At 43.4% G+C, this 23,192-nt stretch overlaps 1 protein-coding gene across 4 annotated transcripts in view; it reads right to left on the minus strand.

The window, feature by feature from the left end:
• Nucleotides 1–23,192, minus strand: part of COL4A6 (collagen type IV alpha 6 chain) — a 445,180-nt gene that overhangs the window by 57,116 nt on the left and 364,872 nt on the right. For 3 of the 4 annotated variants that reach the window (XM_063937284.1, XM_063937285.1, XM_063937283.1), the window contains exons 24-32: nt 21,256–21,439; nt 15,859–15,912; nt 13,162–13,233; nt 12,919–13,026; nt 11,111–11,332; nt 10,765–10,926; nt 4,656–4,826; nt 4,399–4,542; nt 1,222–1,338 (exon numbers count right to left, since the gene is read on the minus strand). In XM_063937284.1, coding sequence (XP_063793354.1) covers nt 1,222–1,338; nt 4,399–4,542; nt 4,656–4,826; nt 10,765–10,926; nt 11,111–11,332; nt 12,919–13,026; nt 13,162–13,233; nt 15,859–15,912; nt 21,256–21,439 — 1,234 coding nt within the window. The remainder of the gene's footprint in view (nt 1–1,221; nt 1,339–4,398; nt 4,543–4,655; nt 4,827–10,764; nt 10,927–11,110; nt 11,333–12,918; nt 13,027–13,161; nt 13,234–15,858; nt 15,913–21,255; nt 21,440–23,192) is intronic. The other variant, XM_063937286.1, reaches the window with a different exon arrangement.

The raw sequence follows: 23,192 nt of genomic DNA on the forward strand, positions 1-23,192 counted from the left end.
CGACACAAAAAAGTAAAAAAACTCATGTTGACCTTTTCATGCGTTGACCTTTCATGTGTCAACCATTTGTCCATGTCGACCATGCCAATGTCAACCAATAGTGGTCGACCTAATGACTGTCGACCATTGCCAAACATCTCCTACTGTACTCTCAATTGTATATGGGACATTGCCTTTGGACTGGTGCATTCCACACAGGGGTTACAATAGGAACGGACTACTCCAGTATATACATCTTCCAGTTCCAGACGTTTATGAAGGGTAATCATATCATAACACAGTGTATGAATTCATACCATTTTAATATATATATATATGTGACATGTATGTTTATTTATAATATTTTTCATTAAAATGCTCAATTAGAGAATTTTTAATTTCTTTTTGACATTGCTCATTTTTAACATCATCATAGCGCAGCCTCTATTTTACTGTTGTTTTCACTTAGAATTTACCTGTAACAGGATCTTCAAGGATGGTTGCCACCTGATCATATCACAGGGAGTGTTTTACTATTGCTGTCATATCGCTCACTTTATAGCTAAGCCACACCTTCCAATAGTTCTGCTTTCTGCAGGACACTCACAATCTTGTAGGACTTTATTGCAGTTCCATGAACAGGACGCTCATGCCCATTCATGGTGTGTAGGTAGGTGTGGCACAAAAATATTTGTATTTTTATTTAAAATAACAATTCTGTGTGTGGTCATGGTCCCCAGTGGAGTCACAAGGTGGGTGCGGGGGGTGCGGCCTGCCGAGGGGTGAGACCAAAATGCCGGCTCCTGCTCATTGACAGGAGCCGAGTGCAGCACTTGGCTCCTGTCACTGTGTAGGAGCCAGCACTGCAGGCACAGCACTCCCTGGGAGTCAGCCCGCACCTCCCAAGTGACTAAAAAAAGGGTGTTGGGACACGAAGCCCCGTCCCCCTTTCTGCAAAGCCCCGCCCCCTTTTCGGACATTCAATGTCGAAAACGGGTGTCGGCTGTAAAGCCCCACCCCTTCCCACGAAGCCACTCCCCCTTTTCCAGACACCTCACCAGGTGTCCTGGAGGTGAATGACGCCTCTGATGGTCCCTATCCCACTGTTGAGACATGTGATGTTGGGAGTATAGCTAATCGCTGATCCAACTCACTGAAATAATATGTACAAATAAGATTTTGACCACATACATAAAAAAATGCTTGGCAGCAGCTGGATACCACTACAAATGTTAGTGTTACCTCTTGGGCCAGGGAACCCTGGTTGTCCATTCCTTCCTGAGGCTCCTCGATCTCCTTTGAGCAGATTTAGATCCATAGGTATTAGGGGACCAGGTGGTCCTGGCTCACCTCTACTGCCTAGAAATTACAAAAAGATACATTTCAGTCAACCTAATGTATACATAACAATTTCACTTAGAATTTGTAAGGGAAACTTGCAATATGTAAAAAGGTTATACCGAAAATGGAAAAAATGTAATTTAATTCCTTTAATCACCCTAAGTTAATAATATGCTTCGGATGAAAAATATTTAAATATAATTTCCATAAAACTATACATGTATTTTCAAAAATGTGGGGTTCCCCTAACTTTCAAAAATCAGCACCAGGCTAAGCCAGTCTGGGGGATAATGCCATAGTAGGAGGACACTCGGTGTGGGGGTCCCACTGCCATCACATTAACAACCCAAAACTGGTCAGCTCAGAGCTGGAATTCCTCAGAAAGTGGAGATCCCATAAAATAAAATGGGGTCATCCCTACCGAGTAGCAACCAGCTGCCCCGCAGCCCTGTGGTGGTGGGTGCAGGGTTCATGGTACATTAATATTGGGGCAGATGTATTAACCTGGAGAAGGCATAAGGAAGTGATAAACCAGTGATATGTGCAAGGTGATAAAGGCACCAGCCAATCAGATTCTAACTGTTAATTTACATCTTGGAGCTGATTGGCTGGTGCCTTTATCACCTTGCACATATCACTGCTTTATCACTTCCTTATGCCTTCTCTAGGTTAATACATCTGCCCCATTGTTCTTTACAGACAGCCTACAGGTCCTATCAGGCCAGCCCCAGCATGCCAGTACTTGGAGAACCACAAGTGCCAGCATGACCAGACATCTAGGGCCCACTCGCACCTGTAGTCTGCCTGTACAGAAAATATTAAAATAAAGACAAAACACAGAATATTGTAGTGATTTATTAGGCAGCACCTTCATCTGGGGGGTACCCTTTAAGCTCTTTTGCATGGCTGCCGCCTCCCCAGGACTTGCAACGTCTTCTTTGATTTTACCTGGGGGAAGCCACCTTCCCAGATTTTGAGGCTGCCACAGCATCTTCTTCCTCCATCTTCACCTGGGGGGCTGCAGCCTCTAAACTCTTTTGCTGGCCACCATCGCCCCTGGGCTTGCGGCAGCAACAGCGTCCTCTTCCTCTATCTTCACCTGGATGGGTGGCGGACTGTAATCTCTTTTGCATGGCTGCCACTTCCCCAGGACTTGCGGCAGCATCTTCTTCTGTGATCTTCACCTGGGGGACGGCGGCCTGTAAGCTATTCTGCAAGGCCACTGTCCATCCCAGGACTTCTGGCATCTTCACCTGGTGGGTGGTGGCCTTTAAGCTCTTTTGCATTAAGCCTGCCCACCAGGACTTCCTCCGACACCTTCTCTCTTCAGGAGCTCTTCCTCGCTCCTCCTTTCACAGTCGGACTGATACCTGCTGCCCTGCACTGGCTAATATTAGCCGACACAAGGGGATGGGGTGATGATGCTGCTAGCCATGGCCATCATGAATTTTAAATTTGTGTTTAAGCACTATTGTTGAAAAGGGTTAATTTGGCGCCATTGTGCACATTGCCTACTGCCAAACTCTGCAGGTAAAGACTCTGGCCCTGCTGACATGCCCTCCGCCACCTCCAGCTGCCATGCCCTCTCCTGCCATTGTTGCAATTCCCACTGCCACCAACGCATTCCGCAGCAGTGGAAGACGGTGCCGGAGTCCCTCTAGCTCCTGCACCACCACCTGCAGGGACCGGAAATCAGTTGCCTGCAACAGTCTCAGCAGCCAACACACTATAATATCAGTCAGCTGGTCGGCAGTCAGGTCTTCAGGCTTTTAGGCATGTTTAAAAATCAAGAGACACAACAGGTGACCAGGATCAAGGGAACAGGTTGGTTGGTGGATGGTACACACTTGTCCAATGTTGGACAAACCGGTCGGTGGGGAGCCGGATCTCCCAAGGATTGAACAAGTGTGTACCTAGCTTTAGGCCATTATTTATTTATTATTTATTTTTATAATATCACCTTCACAAATGCAGGTTGAGTCTCCCACACCTGAAAAGCTGGGGACCAGAAGTATTTTGGATATTGGATTTTTCTGCATTTTGGAATATTTGCACACCATAATGAGATATTTTGGGGATATGAATATCTTCTGAGTCTAAACACAGAATGCATTTAGGTTTCATATACATTTTAGCCTGAAGGTAATTTTATATAACATGTTTAAATAATTCTGTACATGAAACAAGTTTGTGTAAACTGAACCATAAGAAAGCAAATGCGTCACTATCTAAGTCGCACTAAAAAAATAGCATTTTGAAATATTTTGGATATCGGCTTTTCGGATATGGAAAACTCAACTTGTACTGAATCATTTACCTTAGTCCCTACCCCAACGGAAGTGACACTCTAACTTCCCCACCACACAAGCACACACACTAGGATTGATTCTTGTCACAAGCCAATTAACTATCAGAATGTTTTTGGATTGATGGAAGGAAACTGGAGCAGCAGGAGTAAGCAATACAAATATTAGGAGAATATAGTCAAAACAGATAGAGCCCTGGTTGGATTTGGGCACATTATTGCTCTGAGCCAGCAATTTTAACCAATGTGAAACCATGGTGCCCTTACACAATAAATTCCCCTATTGCTTTTTAATCATTCCCACTGATCACAACAAGTCTCTGAGAAAGGGATACCATTCAGCGAGGTAGTGGGAGCAGAATGGCATACAGTGTCTGGCCGACAATAAGACATAACTGGATCTGAAGATAATTCTAAATTAGAAAGTAACGATTGTTTTTGGCATCAAGTTAGGAACTGAAAATAAAGCAAAATGTAATTTCCCCAGAATGCTGGGGCCACATGTGGTTTAGAACATATATACTTTACATACGATCCAATGCACACAAGATCCAAGCTTTCTGGGAAAATCAGGTTTTGCATCATTTGCAATTGTGAACTTGGCGGGAAGAACTGAGTTAAATCCAAGTCGTTCATCTCTAGCATAAATAACAAATTCATTACCATTATGGGTGTGTCATAAGGTAATGTTGGAGATTTTTTATTTAACTGGAGAATCCCATTACCTATTGGAAAACAATTGTCTGCATAGGTATTTCATATATGGCATTCACCTTGTTCTCCTTTTCTGCCATCAAATCCAGGAGACCCATCTCTTGCAAAAAGTCCATCAAATCCTTTAAATCCATTGGCACCGGGGGGTCCTGGTGGACCAGGCATACCAGGAAACCCAATCAAACCTGCAGAGCCTTTATCACCTGAAAAATGGTTACAAGTTTAGCAACTGTGGTGTACAGTATGTTATGCAGTACATAACCATCATTAAATGCATAATTTCCTAACTCATACTGAACTGTATAAAAGTCACAACCTTTAACTCCTGGGAAACCTGATTGGCCATCACGTCCACTTGGGCCTGGAGGTCCGGGCGATCCCAAGTCTCCAGGACGACCTGCATCTCCTTTAGGACCGTCACCACCCTTCTTTCCTACCGGGCTGGGTAAACCCCTATCACCAGGAAAACCCTTTGCTCCCGGGAAACCTGAAATTAGTGAATGAGATGTAAGACTTTGGAACCATCAGAGAGCAGAAAAAGAGAACACTTCCATCAATTCTGGAGGATAATGGACTGACAAGAACTGAAGAATCCTCCAGACCTGATAGATAGAAGGCGGATAGCAGAACACATTTTGAAAATATCTACTAACAAGTCTCATATTTTGCTAGCAGAAGGAACATTAGCTGCAAAAGCATTAGTTTTCTAACATTTAACCTATTGCAAGGGTTACTGCCAAGGACGTAACTACCACAATAGCAGAGGGTGAGGCTGCTACAGGGCCCATCGTTGAAGGGGACATCTCCATATAAAAGCACCAATCATATAAGTATTTAATTCACCCCTGGGAGGTACATGGAAGCCCTTGCAAAATTCTGTTATGGGCCCACAAATGTATAGTTACGCCCCTGGTTCCGGCCTAAACACTACAACTGACTGCAGTGAAACCCCTTATAATGTTGCATATTCCATATTGCTGGGATTTTATCTGAAGAGAAGATGAACTGTGACTCAAAAATACCAAAAGAGAGGCAAAGTCTTTATATATATGTATATTTCACTTGAACCATTGTCAAAAGGGTGACACACATATGCTGATGATGATGATAGTACATGAGAAACATGAGCAATATTTCATAATCTGGGTAGAGTAATGATCAGACCTGTATTTACTATACAAAATGACATCACCAGGGCTGTAGAGAGTACTAGCATTGCGAACATGGCCTAAACGGGGACGTGCCCACGCCCTCTAAAAAGAAACATTAAAAAATATTAATTGTGCAGACCCCCACAGTGGGCGCCATTCACAGTAGCTCCACAGAGGGTGCCATTCAAATCCAGAGGTCGTGGAGGAGGGCAACCGATTCCTATATTGCTTGCTCCGGGAAGCAGGTCTACCTTCCTTGGCCGGCGACACCTTCCCATTGATATTTGGGAGGATAGTGTATGTGCACTACAGAGCAAAGACTCTCCAGAGTCTTTGCTTTCAATGTGCGGCACAGAAGTCACTGGGAAGATGGCGCCGGCCACGGTGGAGGGACCGGATGAAGGTAAGTATACTGGGGGGCCCCTGCTAGGCCCCTCCAGCATAGCTGGGCCCAGGTAATTAGTAACCCCCCTTCTGGGCGGCAGTGGCCATCAAAGTAAAACTAATCTATGGGGGGTATCCAATTATCCACAATAATGTACTGCGGATAATGCATTCACTGGGGCTATCCAATTATCCACAATAATTTACTGCGGATAATGCATTCACTGGGGCTATCCAATTAGCCCCAATAGCCGGCGCTTACCTCCCAATACCGGAGCTTATTGGGGGTTTGGTTTCGCCTACATCAGATAGGCAAAGCCAAATTTTCAGCGATCGCGCCCGGGAAAATACATAGATCTGTGGCTTTTCGCAGACCCTATCTATTTTTGAATGAAAAACTGGGGGTTTTCGTGCATAACAATTGGCTATGGGCAGAAATAAAAATTGGCAAAATGTTTTTTTAAATTGTGAAAACCCCCCATTTTTTTGCTGTCACAACATTTTCGGGGCAAATTGGATACCCCTAAGTATAAATACACCCATACAAAGCTCTATTCTATACCACTTCACTAAGGAAACATACATAGAGGTAGAGGCTTAGGGCCTGACACACTGTGATCACAATTCTGTCCACTTCTTGTGGCCATAAGCCCCATACAACATGCTGGTTTTAAAAGTCAGAAGTATCTATGGAACTGCACCACTCCAGCCCTGCGCTTGTGAGTGCAGTTGTCATCACTATGACCATCACTATTATCGCCATTTACACCAACCCTAGCCTTGGGACAGGAGATCAGACTGAATCTAATGGATCTCTACATACGCTCAAATCAGAATATAAGGCAACTCTGTGTACATGCCCAGGACACGCTCCGCTGCCACCCAGTAATGCCCATCCAGCCACAAGTGAGAAGTGTCTGTGATACCTATGATTCGGAGTTGTACTATATGGTGCATGCGCAGCCTGCAACCCATGGTCAGTTTGCTAATAAATCGGTCAAATTGCTAAACAGAGCCCTAAAAACCAAGCATACATGCTAATGTGGCCGATTATTTATGTTATACCTTAATGCAGTAGCCCCTAGTTATGTTCATTAATGGACATTTTGGAGAAAATAAAAAGCTAAAAATCCTTGACCACAAAAAAACTTGGGGTGGTATTTGCAGTTTAGACATATAAATGAGGGGTATGTTTAAGGACAAGCACCAGGGTTGGACTGGGCTACAGGAGTATAGGGGAAAACCTCTGTGGGCTCCACTGCCCCACCCTTCTCCTCTAGGTTCTGGTTTCCAACTATACACTTGAATCATACATTTTACATTGTGTTTTTTCATTTCCTGTGTGGGCTTTTTTCCTGTGCGGGCCAATGTGTGTGTGTGTTTTTTATTATTATTATTATTATTATTATTATTATTATTATTAATAATAATAATAATAATAATATTAATAATAATAAGACAGCCCCCATTTTTGAGCCCCACAGCAGGATCTTCCTGAGGGCCTGGCTGAGGTTGGGGATCCTCCTCCAACATGGAAACATGGGACTGGGAAAGTCTGATCCCACTATCAGGACCATCTCTTTACTGGTGAGGACTCCCATTATAATAATGTTACCACTGAGGAAGGAATGGGAGGAATCACTGAGTGACAGAGGGGAATGTGGGGGTGATTACTGAGTGAGAGAGTTGTATGTAGAGGGCCACTAAAAGACAGAAGGGAATGTAGATGGGGGGGTCACTGTGAGACAGAGCGGAATGTGGGGAATCACTGTGAGACAGCAAATAATGGGGGGGCACTGAGAGATAGGGGAATGTGGGGGCGTCAGTAAGAGACAGAGGGAAATGTGGGTGGGGGGCTCACAGAGACAAAGGAGAATGGGGAGGTCACTGAGAGACAGAGGGAAATGTAGCTATGGAGGCAGCAAGTAAGAGAGGGGTGTGTGGGGAACGGAGGGCACCAAAGGAAACTCTCACCCTGGAATCCAGTAGGTCTAGAATAGGGAGGCCAATCCCGGGATCGGAATTGGCGGGATCACGGGATTTAGGCCCAAATAAAACGTCCAGGATTCAATCCCGGGATTGGAAACTCCAATCCCGGGGATTGAGGGATCAGCATTGAGCGTCCTCAGGGCGCTCAGACGCTACCCGGCTTCCTCCTCCCGGTTCCCCAGCGTGACTTGCAGTGAGAGGTCATGCTGCGCTATCACACGCCGCTGGGAGCCGCCGGGAGAGAGCAGCTGATGTGTCCCATCCTCCCGCCCCCGGTGTATGGTGAGTTATGTGTGCAGGGTGGGGCTAGCGCGGCGGCCACACAAGGAAACGCCAATCCCGGGGATTCTGGGATTGACCTTTTTTCAATCCTGATAAAAATGGCCCAGGATTGGTTTCCTTAGTCTAGAACTGGCCCTGCACCTACTGCTGATGCCTGGAGAGCACCCAGCTGCGCAACAACAGCGGGCCGATGCGCAAGAGGAAATTCTTAAAAACAAGCCATCCCTGTGCATCAGCCCTCTGTGAATCGCTCCTGCAGGTTTGCAGCACGCACTGGGGAGGCATTGAAATGTGGTATAATATATCATGTAGAATCTCATTCCCCACAAACTCAGCATTTGGTGCAGGGATCATTTTACTTTATGCACTAATAATCTGTAAACTGACAAGTTTACAAACGTCTGAGGAAATCTGCAATACATTGCCCTTTTCTACCTACTGAGGTGTCTATGTGCTAAGCCTTGCATATACATAAAGTGGATGGAGATAATACACCAGCCAATCAGCTTCACACTGTCACTTTTCAAACACAGCCTGCAATATGACAGTTAGGAGCTTAATGGCTGGTACTTTATTTCTGCCCATTTTATCTCTCTCCATGGCTTAGTAAATGGACCCCTAAATTACAGACCCATCCATATTCTGTAATCTAGTATTCACACACTAAGCATTGCCCTATAAATGAGTTATACTGACCTGTACTAAATGATCTCCTATAGCTAGTGAAGAAGCTACATTTGCACTATCAACTTCTACAAAACGGTATCTAACATCGGCTGATGTCACAGCGGCTGTCATATTGGCCACCTACACACCAGCACTGTATATGCTGAGAAAGGCTGCTCAATGATCATCATCCCAAAGTGTGAAATACTGCTTTGTTTCAAGAGCAACAATTCCTTTGTAGCAGGCAATGTATATAAATAATGCTCTTCTACGTCACATTGGTATTAATATCTTAGCGTAGATGTACTTGTTTTTGATTACTGCTGAGCACACTTCACACAATGGTTCTTGTCAAGCAGTTAAAAAAAATATAAGGGGTGTCACCTATGGTCAACTGAATGCCCGCAGCATGAAAAGCTGGGCTGTTAGTCCATCTGCTTTTATGCTACAGAGCACTTTCTCACCTTGGCAGCCTATGTGCAGAAGTCGAAACCATAGAGCATGACATCAAAATATGGAGGATTGGTGGTATGTGGCATGATGAAGGAAAAACAGACAAAACGTATGAAAGATAGCTGACGGTGAAATGGAAACTGCTGACCAAGAGATACAATAAAACAAGTAGAATCATTTCAGCACAAGAACACCCCATGGGAGTAAGGAGATGGTGAAAGCAGAAGATAGGTTTTATAGAGAGGAGAGTGTGGTATATGAGCTGGAACTGAGATTGCATTCAGCCACCTGATTGAGTTTTGGTTAAGATCAGAGTTAGAAAATCATTACAAATCAGAAGCAGAAATAAAGATGTGCCGAGGAAGAGATGAGGGATGGTATCCTCTACGAGAGTCATTGTCATGCACCTGAGACCTTTCCTGAGCTTCACCAGGACCATTCCGGGCCAACTGTAATCAACTTTCACAATACATGATTGTTGTGATGCTCAGTCAGACAACGTGGCTACAAATTCAAATCTGAATAAAGCTTTAAAGGTATCCTTCATCTTCAAAGCATTCCATATCCGATATCTCTCTGCATCTTTGCATGGAACCGCAAACCCAGAAGCTGTCACAATGTGAAGTGACATTTTATCCTACAGCGCTGGGATCCTTAACCTAATTACAAAGTGCCTTATAACACATACAACCAGTATTATATGACCTAATGACAAGCACCTTATAACAAATGCAGCCAGTATTATATGACATTTGTGCTACCACAATTATATCACAGGCAGTTGTCCTCCATGGGTCCAAGTGGAAACCTAACTCTGAAGATCATAGGGGGATGTATCAAGCAGTGTAAACAGTTGAGACATTACCGATAGCAACCAATCAATTTGTAACTATAATTTTATAGAATGTACTTGATAAATGCTACCTTCAAGCTTATAGGTTGCTATGGGCAATTTATCCACTCTTTACAGTGCTTGATACATCTCCCCCTGTATTTCTCAAGTTCCCTGTTCAGTGCCTCAAAATGACTAGAAATGAGCAAACATTTACTAGTCCACTCAGTATTCTCACAGCACATGGCATATATATATATATATATATATATATATATATACATATTGCCTGTAGGATATACAATACATGACATTAGAGCAGGTCATGTGATTGTTAGATGTACTGTACTTACCAAGCAGTTGCGTTATTGCACCTGAGATACAGATATATATAGTTTATTGTAACACATTGCACTCTGCAGGCTACACATTGTATTTATGACTTAGTAGTTACCATAAGAAGCAAAGGCTGTACTATTCTTTCTCATTATGCCATTATATCAGCAGGTCGGTCATCATTTATCCCAGCCTGATTATGTTCTCTGCAGAATACCTTATGATATAAAAGTGTCTATCTGAGGATAACAATGTACTTACTGTATATACAGTACTGAATAACTGCTATACACAGAAATGATTCTCTGTTTCATAAACGTTTCTTAACATACCTGGTGGCCCTGGGAGTCCAATGTCACCCATGGGTCCTTGTTTCCCTTTAATGCCCATTGTGCCTCCAAATCCAGGTTGCCCTCTGGGACCGGGGCTACCAGGGTAACCTGAATTACCCTTTTCACCTTTAGCACCCATCAGCCCTGGTCGTCCATCTAAACCTATAAGACAAGGAGGAGAATGTGCCAGAAGCAAATTACAAAGGAGCGGTCATTATCACCTGGGAACTACGCTCTGCCACAGCGGTCACACTGACATCATGCACATGATCTTCTTAAACTGTTACTGCCATCTGAATAACATGCAAATGTATGCAATGACTTTCTAGCTCAAATTTATCATTACCTCTCTGTCCATCAAATCCAGGGTCTCCTCTGGCTCCCTTATCTCCTATCACGCCAGGTCTTCCAGGTTCACCAGGAGCACCAGGCTCAGCACCCAAAACTTCGCCACGTGCTCCTTTCTGACCAGGGGAGCCAGGCATACCCATCTTTCCTGAAAGTCCAGCAAAGCCATCCAAACCAGGATATCCAGAAGGACCTTCTTCTCCCCGGGGTCCTGTAAATCCTGCAACAACATAATCCACAGGACTGTGAGGAAAGAAAGCATGACTTTTCAGAGTTTTGTGAAAAAGATACAGATTAGAATATATATATATGTCTGAGTGCCAGTCTGCATCTGTTTGCCATTATGCCTACAGGCCGTTAGTGCACTCGAACTACATTAATCTGCTCCTTCTCTCCCTCCTCCCCTATCTACAGGCACAAGATGGACTAAGTGTCAAATACATGTAATTATGTATATTTATGTGGCCTCTTTTAGGAAATTGCAGAACAATTTTTCATATCTGTGCTCAGTGGCAGGCTGGGCCAGGGTAGCATCTGCCCCCTAGGCCGCTACAGTTTTTGTGCCCACAGCCATGCTCTGCATGTAGACAGCTGGCTGCAGGAGGCACACAATAGGAAGGCACGAAGAATGCTCCCTAGATCCCTGGACCCCGGCTGCTCTGTACTATAACAAATCAGAGCAGCCGTAAATCGCCACACCCACCAGCTCCTTCCACGCACATTCATCGTGAAGCATTGCACGAGCACGCTACCCTGCAGACCAAAGTGAAGCAGATAGCTTTGCTTGTGCTGCCACGGGTGTGCTGTGAGGTACTTATTGAAGGGGCCAGGGGGAGTGCATTGAGGTGGACATTTAAGGAAGGGGGGGGGGGGGTGAGAGGTGAATGCTGCTTGGGGGGCTGTGAGATGTGGGCACTGAAGGGGGAGCTGTGAGAGGTGGAAACTGATGGGGGAGCTAAGAGAGGAAGACACTGATAGGGGAGCTGTGGGAGGAGGACACTGATGGGGGCTGTGAGAAGAGGACACTAAAGGGGGAGGCTGTGAGAGGTGAACACTGATGGGGGATCTGTAAGAGGAGGACACTGTAGAGGGGAAGGCGAGTGTTGGTATAGGTGGACACTGAAACGGGGAGCTGTGAGAGGTGGACATTAGAGGGAGAAGTGCTGTGAGAGGTGGTGGTGGAGACTGAAGGGGGAACTGTGAGGGGTGGACATTGAAGGGGCCTGGGGGTGCTGTGAGGTGGAAGTGAAAGGACCAGTGGCAGTGCTGTATAGTGGACATTGAAAGTGCCGGGAGTGCTGCAAGGTGCTGATTGAAGGGGCCAGGGGTCCTGTGAGGTGGATAGTGAAGGAGAGGGGAATGCTGTGAGGTGAACATTAAAGGGGTGTGTGGGGGAGGGGGGGTGCTGTGAAGTGGGAAGTGAGTGCTGTGAGGTGGCAGTGAGTTCTGTTAGGGGGCAGTGGGGTGGTCAGTGTGTGCTATGGGGGGCAGCGAGCCGTGAGAGGGGTCAGTAAGTACTCTGATGTGGACAGTGAGCACTGTTAATGGGTCAGTGATGCGGCCAGTGAGGGAGAGGGCCAATGAGTGCTGTGAGGTCAGACTGTGCTGTCAGTGTTATATGGAAAGAGTTGGCAGTGAAAGAGAGCTATGGATGGGGTGATTAGAGCTGACTATGAAACAGGAGGGCTGGTAGAAAAGCCAGGGCCACTTGATTGCATTTGCCCCCCAGGCTAAAAGTCATCAACCCCTGTCCTTGCTGCACAGACATTTGTTCATTTCAGCATTGGTTTCATAGTTATTTCATACCTGGCGGTCCTGGATATCCACCAAGTCCTGGACTGCCTGGCTGTCCTTTGCCACCATCAAATCCTTGCAGTCCTGGAATTCCTGGGAACCCTTTTTCACCCCTGGGACCTAAGTGTTAAATAATTTAATTCATTATTATACAATGCTTAATTAAAAATACTGAATGACTGTACACAGCAGACTTGTAATGTTGCAACATATTACACAACACAGACATGCCCGAGCAACATCTCCATGACATACCTGGATTACCAGAATCTCCGGGGATTCCAGGATCACCTGTTTCCCCAGCTATTATGCATGGCAAGGTCAGTCCTGGCAAGACACATCTTAGTTAATTTTGGGAAAATAACATATGTTACAGTAGCGCAGGTACATTTTGGATGCAACAAATGAGACAACATGCATTGGATGGTTGATGCAAAAGCTATTGTAATGATGGTGAAGACTGCAATTCAACAGAACATCGGTGAATATGGACAAAGATGGTCAGTCTTGTGATCTCACGGGCAAGTCTTGTGAAATCACTAATAAATGTACAAGCACTGCCAAAAGCATACACATTCCTGATGGTGGTATATGTGCACAATACAAAAAAATGGCATCTTTCTCTCTCTGTTATTATGGGGCCTATTTAGTATTAATATTTGCGGAATATCCCCATAAAAAAAACACCCATTTTAGGGGGATACCTGCAAATCTTAATTATCACTAGAATGCATGAAGAAAGGGCCGCAGTATATTTCCATATCCACTGCGGTCCCTCCATTTCCTAAAGTAGCTGCAGCCTTCATAGGTATCTGTGAAGCTGCAAAGTTATCAGTTTTCCAATCTTTCCTGATTTAAAGATGACGTTAGCTGGTATACCCTGTGGGCTACAATCCGCACAAATAACCGGGAGATGGTTCATCCATAACACTCCCTGGCACTGGGCACCGCACATGTGTGGTCAGTAGCTCTGGAGGGTCCCGGTAAAGAAGTGAAGTGACCATCAATGCCATCATTTATGAAAAATCGTAGGGACAGGCTGCTTTTTCGGAGCCCTTGTCCCTATATGTGTTTTTGCTACATTGAGACGAATGTTAATTTCTTATTGATGCATTTACTAACAATAAGGAATTATAATTATTCGGTCTAAAAGTAATTGATACATATGCCCCTATATCACATAATGCAGCTCTGTGTGATTCATGTAAACTACTGATTTTAATACATCACTAATATATTTATTTTAGTTTAGATACTTTATAGGGAGGTTTAAAATATTACTTTTTCAGATGAATAACGTGTACTAATAATGTAAAACTAAGTCAATTACATATAATATAAAAATATACTTATACAGAAAGTATAGAGATTGTATCTATGAATCATCTATTTAATTATCTATGAATTACATAGTACAGATGTTTTCTTACACATCTAGCCTCAATATGCCACACTTGGGAGATGCCTAGTACGAGTGAGCTGTCAGGTCCCATGCAACGCTGCTAACTTAGGGTGTCTGTTTTTGCTGAAAATGCACCTTAGTCGCAACACAATGTGACTAGAATGCACCAGGAGACTCTGCTAATTTGTAATGCGACACTTGTGTATCTGTGTGCGACTGATTCCTGAATCTGCATACGAAGTACTGCAATGCGCCAGCCGTGGCTTTTTTCCATGCCAAGTTCTGTTGTGCTTTACAATATATATAGACTTAGTCACACACAGATACAGTATACAAGTGTCACATATCAAATTAATCAGAACAGTCTCCTGCAGCATCCTAGTCGCATTGTGACTAAGATCCCTGATGCTAGCGGAGTTTCACGTGCCCTGGCAGGCAAGAGGGACTATTTGGAACGGCTGCAGCAAAGATGTATGAGGACACATCTGTACAATCAATATTTTTCCCCAAAATTAATTCTGTTATAGGAATTCTGTTATGTAAAGTTATACTTTAACAACTGCACTGCCATCTTGTGGATGTTAAAAGGTACTGCAGATTGTGGTTAAAAGTCAAATATATATATTTAAGTACTGTACCTGGTATAACAAGAAAACACACTTTTTATTAAAATTATGTTTAGTGTAGCCATCTAAGAACTGTATAACTTGGTGATTGTATGGTTGTGAAAATGAACATACCGTGAGTATGAACTAAGGTCTAGCAGTGATTTTACTTTAGCAATCAAGTATAATGATACTGTACTTTGCAGTTAAAAAATGCAATCTACTGTCCATTACAATAAACACCAAGATATGATGTGTTGTCATGTTTTAGCATAATGTGCAATATTCTGGGATACATGAAGAAAGCTGTACAACACCTGGGCGACATTTGCAAAAACTACAACACAAGAAACTATGCAAAAAAAGAGATTTGCTTTTGCATGCTAAACTGTACCAGGAAAACCACCGGTTTGATGTGTTACAGACATTTTTGCATAGTCACCTTGTGTTCATACTATATAAATGTGTCCAACTGTGTTTTACTATGTTAGTCAATGGCTTCACCTTTACACGCAACACATGGCTTGTCCTTAGCAGCAATGATGACAGGACTTATGCTAATAAATGACTTGTGTACAGGTTAGCAAGCAGGCTGAAAGAAGATGTCATTATCATGGTTCTAACACTTTTATTAATTGTGACAGTACTGAGCAACCACATACACGTAATGCTATAAGCATCTCTCTGACAGAATTGTCACAGTAAAACTATATTCATACTGTACTTAATCTTCCAATAATTTTGAATTTCAAATGAATTATTTGCAAACTGCAATCTGGCTGAGTGGCTAGAAGGTTGCTCAAAACTGAATAGACAAGTTCCAACAATGGCTATCATGCTATGGTTTCACCAACCAAATATCACATGCATGCAAATATCCAGCAAGAGGAGATCACATGGATCCCACAGTCTGCTGTCTTTGATCTCTAGGATCTAACCTCTCACCTCCCTCTGTGACTAAGTCTCCATTACCAACATTGTCCCCGCAGCAGCAGTCACCTATACCAGTTAAGCAAAGGAGGACAGGTTAGACACGGGTTAGGGAAACCCACAAGAAAGAAAGCATTCGGCAGCACAAATATATTCACACTTTCACGATGATGATGGTAACACTATTGTTTTCTTCAATAACTACTGAAACAATTGTCAAAGACAACTATCTCCTTATTTTACGGGAAGCTTTGCAATATCTCCTATGCTCTTCAATTACCTGCTGGGATTGGTTTGCTGAAGCTTACTTGTACCTAGCTTGTAATAGTGTAGCACAGCTAGTATTGGGGGTCATTCCAAGTTGATCGCTCGCTGGTGTTTTTCACAGTGCAGCGAACAGGTTACTACTGCGCATGCGTGTCGTACGGGTACAAAGCGAATCGTTGCTGGGCGATGGATTTAACGAAGAATCCATTCGCACTGCCGATCGCAAGGAGATTGACAGGAAGAGGGTGTTTGTAGGTGTCAACTGACCGTTTTCAGGGAGTGAATGGAAAAACGCAGGCGTGTCCAAGCGTTTGCAGGGCGGGTGTCTGACGTCAATTCCGGGACCAAAAAGACTGAAGTGATCGCAAGGGCTGAGTAACATAGTAACATAGTATTTGAGGTTGAATAGAGGCAAATTGCCCATCGTGTTCAACCTGTTTTAAGTTGTGATGATTCTACATACTTGCTAAATAATGTTTTATGACTAGTTAGCTACTATAACTCATGTTACCCCCGGATTAATCACGTTGATATTTTAAGTATTATAACCTTGGGATAGCTTTTTCATTCAGAAATGTATCCATTCCTTTTTTAAATCCAATTACAGAGTCCGCCATTACCACCTTCCCTGGCAGGAAATTCCACATCCTGATTGCCCTAACAGTGAAGAATCCTTTCCTCCGTTGCGTTCAGAACTTTCTCTCCTCCAGTCGCAGCGAGTGCCCACGTGTCCTAAACTGTGTTCTTTTAATAAATAATTCCTCTGATAACTCTTTGTGATGTCCCTTTACATATTTGAAGATATTAATAATATCTCCTCTTAGGTGCCTCTTTACTAGTGTATACATATTTAGCCTAGAAAGTCTTTCCTTATAGTCCAGTCCTTCTAGGCCTTTAATCAATTTAGTAGCTCGCCTTTGAACACTTTCGAGTTCACTGATGTCTTTTTTATACAATGGTGCCCAAAACTGAACACAATATTCTAGGTGCGGACGTACCAATGCCTTGTACAGCGGCATGATTACATCCGAGTCCCTTGTCTCAATTCCCCTCTTTATGCACGCTAGCAGCTTACTGGCCTTCTTTACTGCGTTTTGACATTGTGTATGGTTATTAAGCCTATTATCAGTGAATACCCCCAAATCTTTTTCCAACTAGGCGTTCCCCATTTAATATGTAGGATGCAAGTTTGTTTTTAGTCCCAATATGCATAACCTTGCATTTGTCTGTATTGAACCTCATTTTCCATTTAGACGTCCAGAGTTCAAGTTTACATAGATCATTCTGCAAGGACTCCACATCCAATTCTGAATTAATTACCTTACACAGTTTAGTATCATCTGCAAAGATTGACACTGTGCTTTCCAGGCCTATTTCTAGGTCATTGATAAATATGTTGAACAGTAGTGGTCCGAGTACAGACCCTTGTGGTATTCCGCTGACTACTGGGGACCAGGTTGAGGACTTCCCGTTGACCACTACTCGCTGTAACCTGCTATCCAACCAGCTGCTTATCCATGTGCAAATAGTTTTTCCTAGGCCAAGCTCCAGAGCTACTCAGAAACTGCAAAAAACGTTTTCGTCCCGCTCGGCTGCACGCGTGTTCGCACACTTGCAAAACGAAAATACACTCCCCTGTGGGCGGCGACTATGCGTTTGCACGGCTGCAAAAAGTAGCTAGCGAGTGATCAAATCGGAATGACGGCCATTGTCCAGCAAGTCAAAACACCACAGTATTTGTCTGGTTGTGTAAGGTTGGCCCAAACCTGTAATCTCTATATGCTCCAAACACATATATGTTTTACTTTTACATTTATTGTACTTTGTTTCAACTTTGCAGTGAATGAAGTTCTATTATTGCATCACCATGTTAGTGAATATATTTGGCTGTTTTCATATGTTAAATAAGCAAAAAGCAGAAAAATTTAAATAATATATTAAACAAGCAAACGCAGGAAGAATATGCAATATTAAAATGTCGTAATAATATATTTAAAAAAAAATAATTGCAAGATTGGAAAGCAGAGACCACAGCAGCCCCTCCGAAGCATTGGTATGTTGGAATGGATCCCATATCAATCAGGCTCACGTATGTCACTATAATATTTGTGCTGCTTCACCATTGACAGCAAGGATATAAAGACATAATACATATTATTAAAAAGAGAGATTAGCAAAACAGTTCATAATCAACAAATGTGTTTCAAACAAATGGGAAGCACATACTGGAGTAAAGGTGGATTATTTTACATATCTAAGCAGGAACACCAAAAATCTGTTTCATAATCTCTGCTATTATTTTCCAGTTTTCCACTTTTTTATACACCTTTAATAAAATATATGCGGCGGGATGTAATGGAGTCCAAGATCGCCAGAAGCGCGTGATGTCTGTCGAACTCGGACACTTTTTTTTAAAGGGGCAATCACTTACTAGGTAAAACCATGCTTTTTAAGTGATTGCCCCTTTAAAAAAAATCCTAGATCGGCCAGCATCCCGCACCTCCGGTGATCTCAGACTCTATGACATCATGCTGATTATGTCTGCTAGTAATTTATTTTATCACACTATAAGAAACCATATAAAGTAGCATAATATTCAAATATAAGTTCAGAATACTAATGAGGAGATTAATAAAATGTGAGGTTCAGCGATGCACAGCTGCACACATTGCGGGTATTCACGGGAGAGAAAAAGTACTAGAAGTGTGCACAAACATGAGCAAGGTTTCTTTCCCACATAACCTGAGTTATAGTAGTGCAGCAGCCTTGGGACTAATTTCATTTCCCTTTATATATTTACATTTAAAAAAAATTAAAAAGTGATTTGCAAAATAACACTGTAGTCTGAAATGTTTTTTATATGCATATTAATTATAATAATAATAATAATAATAATAATAATAATATACCTTTCCCATAAAAGGCAAGCTGTATACAAAATTGATCAAATTATTCACCCATTCAAATTACAAACATACATGATTCAGAACAAAAATGCTTTTTACGCACATTATTTTGTTGTTTTTAATAAATATAACTCAGACGAGTATTTTATACACGGCCGAGTCACATTATTCTGACCACCTCCTACATTTGACGTTGGCAGCGCATAGCAATTATGACCTCTAGCGTCTGACAGTGGCACCAGGTGCAGCGGGCGCCCACACAGCCCATGGCACCTGCTGCAGCCGGGGAGCGGGATGCAGTGGGCGGCAGGCACTTGCGGGGTGACTGCGGCCGTGCCCGCTGGCCGCAGCACCCCGGGCGCCCGTCCTTCTTGCTGTGCCTAGAACCGCTCCTGCGTGACTGTACAAATGGCACCATTGCGAATAATCAATGTGGAAACTGCAGAGCACCACTTGCAATTCATGTGAGAGGTGAACGTTGGCTACGAAGGTGGGTGAGGGCCGACTGACACGTTACCAGCACCTTATTGAGTCATTCTCAGCCCAGCTAGCTGCTTTCCGTGCTGCACACGGCGGTTACTCTGGCTATTAGCTGTTGCTTATAATAATGTGATCCGATCATGTAGGTAGACTATTATTACCAATATTTCTAATACAGTTTTACCAATGTGTACGCCAGAAGGTGCCTACACCATGAAACTGAACAGGACTTGAAAGATATGAACCATTGAATTACATAATTTGACAGTGGAGTCTGTGCTTATATTAATATAAGGGATAAAATGTTACTATGAGTCATTACAATGGTATTGATCTGAATTTAACAGAAAGATAACCACCGGCCAGTGCAGTAACAGAAACGCAATACAATGATAATACAGGAATAACTTTCATTCACAAGAAGTTACATTTTTAGGAAGTAAATAGAAAATAACATTTGCTTTTAAGATACCCAATTAGGAATAAAAGTTGCTAATTAACTGGTAACATGGCTGTAAATCAACTTTCGGATACAAACATGAAGAAATAAAAACATAATAAGATAATACTTGTTTTTCCATACCAAAAACACTATGGGGTGTATTTACTAAGCATTTGGTTCTAAAAGCCAGGGCATCTGGTCATGTTTATGTCCGAAATTTAAAGGTGTAATGCTTTTACAAGCCGTGTTTTGTTCTAAAATCAATGCCCCTTTAAATTTAAGGCAGAAACACGATCGGAAACAATGGGTTTTATTAGTAAATAAACCATTATAATCCCATTAATATAGTTTGGCCCATCATTATGGGTATTGCAACCAGTTAAAGACCATGCATTTTTCCCCATGAACACAGTTCTGTGCAGTTTTGAACTGTTTTCCATCAGGTAATGGGCAGAAAATGGAAAAAAAACTACATCGGCATCCATGTACTTCACTTAACAAAGTAGCCCCAGTGTGCAAGTGATCTTAATTGTATAGCAGCAACACATGAGAAAATGCATATACATATACACAGTGAGTCACATTATTATGACCACCAGCTAATAGCCAGAGTAACCGCCGTGTGCAGCACGGACAGCAGCTAGATGGGCTGGGAGTGACTTAATAATGTGCTCTTAGGTTGGCACAGGTACATTCTGACAGTGAGCTGCTCCGTTGTAGCGTGTCGGTCGGCCCTTGCGCATCTTTGTAGCCGACATTCACCTCTCACATTAATGGCAAGTGGTGCTCCACAGTTTCCATGTCGGTTATTCTCAATGGTGGCATTTGTTACAACACACCTTCACCACAGCAGCACATGAACAGTTTACAAACTGCACTGTTTAAAAAATACTGTCACCCTTGGCCCAAAACCAGATAATCATGCCTTTTTGCAACTCGGATAAATCGCCCCTTTTACCCATGACAGCAACGAGTGATATGTGTGCAGACGGCCTATCGAACACCTTATATACCAACGAAACCAGCGCACGGCATGTGATTTACTACATAGGCCACGCACTGCCGACATCAAATGTAGGAGGTGATCATAATAATGTGACTCGACCGTGTATATACTGTAGCTATGAAGACCGTTAACCTGTATTCCTTGTATACTACAAATGTAAAATTTGCAATGATAAACATTTCTATTGTGAAGACATTATACAAAATGTGGACATCTAAAAAGGGGCCGTCTTCTTGAAGAAGTTGCTACAGTTTATGAAACAATAATAAAGTTAATTGTCACAGTGATATTTCATATTTGTAAATACATACCAGGAGCTCCAGGTTCCCCAGGTCGTCCATCTTGTCCTGCTTGTCCTGGGTCACCAGGAAGCCCGCGAGATCCAGGTACACCTGGATAACCAATACCTGGAAGCCCAGTATCACCACGACTTCCCTTTTGTCCATACTGCCCTGGGAAACCTTTCTCACCAGGACTACCAACTCCACCATCACCCTGACATAGAAAATAGAAAACAGTAATAACATCCTACTGTACATTATACAAAACATTTACAAACATAATTTCAGGAGATCCAGTTACCTGGATGGAACAGAAAATAATTGATATTGAGCCTAATTCCAAGTTGATCACAGCAACAACTTTGTTAGCAGTTGGGCAAAACCATGTGCAGTGCAGAAGGGCAGATATAACATGTGCAGAGAGAGTTAGATTTGGGTGGGGTGTATTCAAACTGAAATCTAAATTGCAGTGTAAAAATAAAGCAGCCAGTATTTACCCTGCACAGAAACAAAATAACCCACCCAATTCTAACTCTCTCTGCACGTTATATCTGCCCCCCTCCCCCTGCAGTGCCCATGGTTTTGCCCAACTGCTAACAAACTTGCTGCTGTGATCAACTCAGAATTACCCCCATTGTGTGCAACTGACTTAAGTAGCAGAAAGAAATGATCTAAAGCAATGTCATGTACAATACATCTATTCAGCCATACGAGGTTCCAATAACTCCTGCCATTCTCTGCTTATGGCCTGTCATGCAGCAGGTCTGGCATACACACACTGCTCCACATTATAAACCAGGGGTGGGGAACCTCCGGCCCGCGGGCCGTATAAGGCCCGCAAAGCCGTTTGCTACGGCCCACCCGCTTCTCTCAGTGAGACACGCCGCCGCTCAGTACGGCAGCAGCGTGTCTCAGCTGTCAGGACAGGGAGGAGAGCGAGGCTATGTTGGGAGGCCGCGGCGGCGTGTAGGACTTGAAACCAGCCGCCGGTTCGTGAGCCAATTAGAGCTCGCGGACCGGCAGCCAATCAGGAGCCGCGGCTGCCGGTCTGCGAGCTCTGATCGGCTCTCGAACCGGCGGCTGGTTTCAAGTCCTGTGCAGCCTGCAAACACATTTTGTGCAAAACAAGACCAGCCCTGTAGTTACTTATCCTGTGCGATGATTGCTGCGACGAGTGACACGGTAATGACGTCAGAAACCCACCCTGCAAATGCCTGGCCACGCCTGCGTTTTTCCAGCCACTCCCAGAAAACGGTCAGTTGCCACCCAGAAACGTCCTCTTCCTGTCAATCTCCTTGCGTTCTGCTGTGCGATTGGAATCGTCGCTAGAACCAGTGCAAAACCACAAAGGACTTCGTACCCATACGACGCACGTGCGCATTGCGGTGTATACGCACGCGATTAGCCATTTTTTTCACTGATCGCTACGCAGCGAACAACGGCAGCTAGTGATCAACTCGGAATGACCCCCATTGGCCACTGTTTCATTACTTTCCCAAAACTGTGACATAGCTGAGCACTGAACAAAATCCGATTAGAAAATAAAGTATGAGTAAACACCTAGGTAGTTGGATAGCTTCATTAGTGTTTCAGTCAGCGGGGGTAATTCCAAGTTGATCGCAGCAGGAAATTTTTTAGCAGTTGGGCAAAACCATGTGCACTGCAGGGGGGGGGGGGCAGATATAACATGTGCAGAAAGAGTTAGATTTGGGTGGGTTATTTTATTTCTGTGCAGGGTAAATACTAGCTGCTTTATTTTTACACTGCAAATTAAATTGCAGATTGAACACACCACACCCAAATCTAAGGGGGTAATTCCAAGTTGATCGCAGCAGGACATTTTTTAGCAGTTGGGCAAAACCATGTGCACTGCAGGGGAGGCAGATATAACATGTGCAGAGAGAGTTAGATTTGGGAGGGTTATTTTGTTTCTGTGCAGGGTAAATACTGGCTGCTTTATTTTTACA

Source organism: Pseudophryne corroboree, chromosome 8 (assembly GCF_028390025.1).
Source record: "Pseudophryne corroboree isolate aPseCor3 chromosome 8, aPseCor3.hap2, whole genome shotgun sequence".
Classification (NCBI taxonomy): Eukaryota; Metazoa; Chordata; class Amphibia; order Anura; family Myobatrachidae; genus Pseudophryne; species Pseudophryne corroboree.